At 41.8% G+C, this 4,855-nt stretch overlaps 1 protein-coding gene across 2 annotated transcripts in view; it reads right to left on the reverse strand.

The window, feature by feature from the left end:
- Positions 1-709: 709 nt before the first annotated feature.
- LOC102291587 (splicing factor SWAP) overlaps positions 710-4,855 on the reverse strand; it is a 57,323-nt gene continuing 53,177 nt past the window's right edge. For both annotated transcript variants that reach the window (XM_005939473.2, XM_042223692.1), the window contains exon 19: positions 710-1,388. In XM_005939473.2, the coding sequence (XP_005939535.1) occupies positions 1,323-1,388 (66 nt within the window). In that variant the 3' untranslated portion in view covers positions 710-1,322. The remainder of the gene's footprint in view (positions 1,389-4,855) is intronic.

Here is a 4,855-nt window from a genome sequence, read left to right on the forward strand (position 1 = left end):
TGTAAATAGACTGCAGAGTCCTGGCCTGACGAGGTGGCTCTTCTGTGTTGTGCCATCCGCTTCGCCAGAGGTTGTTCGATTTCCCCGATGTATAAATCCTGGCAACCCTCCTGGCACTTAACAGCGTACACTATGTTACTCTGTTTGTGTCGGGGGACCCGATTCTTGGGGTGGACCAATTTTTGGCGCAGCGTGTTTTGGGGTTTAAAAGCCACAGAGACCCGGTGTTTAGAAAAAATGCGTCTCAACTGCTCGGATACTCCTGACACATACGGGATCACTACAGGTTTTTGCTGGGGCAGCGGTTGTCCTTCTCTCCTGGATTGGCTGGAGCTTCCTTTAGGTGCTGGGATAACCACATTTACTCAGGGCCTTCTTGATGTGCTGTTCTTCTGCCTCCCTGGCTGCTGTGTCAGTGGGGATGGTGTTCGCTCTGTGTTGAGTGACGAAACGCTTCTCCCACAAAACGCTACGTCCAGATGAACAGAATCAACTTTTGGAGATTTACTTTCCTGGATGATTGAGAATGCATCATTAGTTTCTAATCATTTAATATTTGAATATTCATGTTCCAATTATGTAATCTTTTTTTTTAGCCACAAGTACAATTTTTCCAATATCTAATGCACTATTACAACCTGCATTGTATCCATTTTCTTCTCCTGATGATTTTTTTTTTTGTTAAAAGAAAACAACTGAAGGCCACACGTAAATCATAAAAGAAGTTTTATTTCATTTTGGATTAGAAAGTTGTTCTGCGTTACAGTACAAACCAGGAACCAAAATTCAAAGGTTGCACATTGCAGCTGATGGACAGAGTAAAAACAAATTACTTCTCAGGTAGTAGAGTAGGCGCTGAAGAGAAAAAGGAAATGAGGAAAAATGATGGGAAAATTAAATTATCAAAACATAAGCCTTCATAGAAGGAGAGCTTCCAGATTTCCTGCAGCTGATGCTGCAAAGAGTGACTCGTAGGAGAAAAGCATCTCAAAACAGGAGGCAAACATTATTTCACATTTGATTCTCCGTGCACCAAAAACATAGCTGTGACTTAATCTCCTGTGTTATGAGCGGTTTTCTCACACCGGCCGTGAAACCAGGTGCTCAGGTTTCACTTCAGCGTACTTCACACTTACGACTCGGCACAAGACGTAACACAATCAAACTGAAACTGTCGATGCTCAATTCTTGATGAACTGATAAATCATGGATAAACAGAGGGCTCTGAAACAGCTGCGGGCCAGATAAATCTCCGGGAAATCGGAGAATACCACTCGCCTGCAGGCAAAAGTTGTCACATCCAGAAGAAAGCAACGTCCTTTTTAAGAATTGGGAGGCTGGAAGGTCTTGGAGGTGGCAAGCATGGCTCGCACTTTGGCCATCAGATCCTGCACAAAGAAGAAGAGAGAGAAAAACAAAACATGAGATGAGTTTTAATGTACAGCTTTCCCACTAAGACCCCCAGTACAATGTTGCAACTGGCATGGCAAGAGATATGCCATGCCTCGGTGGGTATAATAACAATACAACTAGTAGTCAGTTAGTTTGATCTAAGCAGATCTACTAAATCAAACAGAACCGATCAAAGTTTAGGAGCGGAGCAAACACACTGCACTGGAAGGGGACAAGACAAAGCACTTTATTTTGAAAGAACTACAAAATGGAAAAAGTAGATCTGCCAACGCTTTTCTTTTCTTGTCACAGTGTTTTACTTCTTCTTAAAGAGGAATAATTTCTCCTGTAATTCTTCAGCAAACTATTCCCTGCAGTACGAAAGAGCTGCTAGTAATGGTGTTCCCACTGAGAATCAACCATGCGGCTGACAGACACACGTGTTCATCCATTTGTTTTTTTGTTGTTGCTTGTGGGATGAATGAAGGCAACACTTTCATTCATTTCATAGAAGAAATAAAAAGCGAAGGAAGGAAGAAAACGAGTATGCAGGAATGTATAAATAGTCACTGAAATGTTACACCAGCCTCAAAGTTTTGTTGCACTGCTATACATTTTAAAAGATTAACAACAGAATCCCCTTAAAGGCAATTAGAAAACACATATATGAACTCCTCGGCCAACCCACACATATCCCTGACAACTGCTCTGTAAACAGGTTATTTACTTAAAACAATATAATTAATAGGAAGTTGCAACGAGAGTGCACAGCAGGGAAACCGAAACAAAGTGGAAGAAACTGCCAAACAGCAGTTTTTCATTTCCACTTTCTCCTCCTTCACTCTTCAGGTAGAAATGTAAACTTTGCACACCACGGGGGCAAGTGCTTACGCTGCAGAATAGGGAGATCAGACACAGTCGATACAGTATTAACCTAAACAGTCCCTGCACTGCCCCACGTTCTGTAAAGAAAAAAAAAATTAGAAAGATAAAATCTGAGAACATCCAAAAACCACCAGGCTGCTCAGCAACAGTGAGACACAGCACTCTGCTCGCGTCACTGTAAGTCAGCAGTGGCATGTTTAAATCTGGTGTGCTAAATTTAATCAGCAGGAGTCGTCTAATTGGAACGCTTTCCTATTACTAAATTAATTAAAGACAGACACCTGAGTTTGATGTTGAAACTTTTCATAAAGTTCACATTCGACTTTTTGTTTGATGCTGGAGTTTTAGTTGAGTGTGACAGTTAAATTGCCAGCTGTACTTATACCTCTGTAATAATGAACAGGGATACCTGTAAGAAAAGCATGTTTTTTTTCTCCACACTTGTGCATAATTTAAGTCCTTATCATTTTATTATATTTGCCTCATCTACACTGGAGTAAAGACCAACGGGCAGCTGCTACTCCACAACCCCACCACATATACACTTTACACCAACAGAGACGACATTTAACGACCTCCCCATAATGACGGTTTTGACACCTCAGTATACATCAATAAAGTAGGTGCAACGATATTCGTATCGATATTGAACCGTTCGATACAGTGCTTTCGGTTCGGTACGCATATGTATCGAACAATACAACATTTGTAATTTATTTTATCAACTTTCCTTCTGACGATGCTGTCTGTGTTGAGCGCTCAGTGAATCTGCGTTCGACTACTCCGCCTAGGCTGCACTGTCGAGCGCAGATCCACTGAGCGCTCAACACAGACAGCATAGTCAGAAGGAAGAGCGCAGGGCAAGCTAGCAAGACAGAAGTTAAGCTCTCCTTGCAACATGGACCTCCCCCACCCTCATTCAGATCTGGCGTTTGGAATTATTTTGGTTTTCATGTGACGTATGACCCTGAAGGTAAGCGAGTCATGGACTAAAGTAAAACAGTATGTTGGATGTGCCACGCAATGCTCAATTACATGGGTGGGAACTAGTGTGTTAGCGCAGTTAGCTCGTTAACGTGTTGGCCGTCTAGCCCCATGCACGGGGCGATCGGCGGTAGCTCGTTAACGGAGATTTGCCGTGTTGTGGCGTTAAGGTCATTTCAACGAGATTAACCTGAAAGCACTAGTGGGAACACAACGAATATGACTGCACATTTACGCCGACATCATCCTAGTGCAAAGACAAAAACAACAAGCATGCTACTAACTTTAGCCGAGTCATTTAGACAGCTGTTAGCACATGATTCTCCTTATGCTGCTGAGAATATAGCCCAGAAGAAGCGGATAGTATAGCTTTTATTTTGGAAAGAGACATTTCTCTGTAATAAACTCTCTTTTCCAAAGATGAGTGATTCCTCAATCAGATACAGGGCTCGCAATATCGCTAGCCCGACGTCCTGCGGGCTAGCGATTTTTTCAGTCGGGCTACCAAAATCTATCTCTGTCCCTGCCCGTCGGGCTATTGTAGGAAGGAAAATATATGTCAATGCTTTTGCATTCTTTCAGAAATGTAGCTGGGTAATTATGTCATTGGCATCGGTGAGCCACTGTCAATATGTGACATATTGAAGTCGCGTTTGAATTTGCGCTTGTTTTTTTGCTTTCACTTTGCAATCGTGCGAACTGTGTATAGAGAGCGACAGCACTGATCTGTGAGTGATGATAATTTGTGCACCAATTCCTCTGACATCGTCTTATTAATCGTTAGCTTACTATGCAAACATGACAAGTGAAATCTCCGCAGCTTAAACATGTGAGAGGTTGATCGCGCAGAGAATCGCTGAGCTTATGTGAGTGCGTGTGTAAAAGCAGCAGGATATATTTTAGTTCTGCTGAGCCAAATAAGACAGGTCAGGGTGAAGAAGTGACAGCCAAAGAAAAGCTTACCACAAAACGGAGAAGTTATGACAAATCAGACTATAAGGCAAAAAGAAAGTGCAGCTTTATGGTTTCATGGACAAAAGAATTTCTGTGGCTGCAATATGACGAGCTAAATAACCAGGGCTGCACATAAGTGGTCCGCAGGTGCGCATTCGCTGTCAAAATAAAAAACACGCACAAGGGTTAGGGTTAAATTTAAAAACTGTACTTTTGAGTTAAAATATATATTTATAATTTTAATAAATGACAAATTAAAAAGGCATGAACATTTTTTTTGTATCGAAAAAATATCGAACCGTGACACCAAAGTATCGAACCGAACCGAACCGTGAATTTTGTGTATCGTTGCACCCCTACAATAAAGATACAGTTTGATGACCACTAGAACAGTTTTGGGGTTTTACACGGGTACCAGCAGAGGAAGATACCACCCTGACTAACTTCTGACGCACACCCACTCATTTTGTTCTATAAGAAGGCCTGAAGACACACACTGGTCGCTTTACACAACGCAACTACAAAGCTACTTTCTAATTGTGTGTCTGTGCTTTTAAATGCCGTCTGGCTTTAAGCTGAGAAGTACAGCACAGTATTTCCTTATTTGACTGCAAAATGACACCAAAAATGTAAAACATTT

Source organism: Haplochromis burtoni, unplaced genomic scaffold, assembly GCF_018398535.1.
Source record: "Haplochromis burtoni strain Fernald_Lab_line unplaced genomic scaffold, NCSU_Asbu1 Contig_118, whole genome shotgun sequence".
Classification (NCBI taxonomy): domain Eukaryota; kingdom Metazoa; phylum Chordata; class Actinopteri; order Cichliformes; family Cichlidae; genus Haplochromis; species Haplochromis burtoni.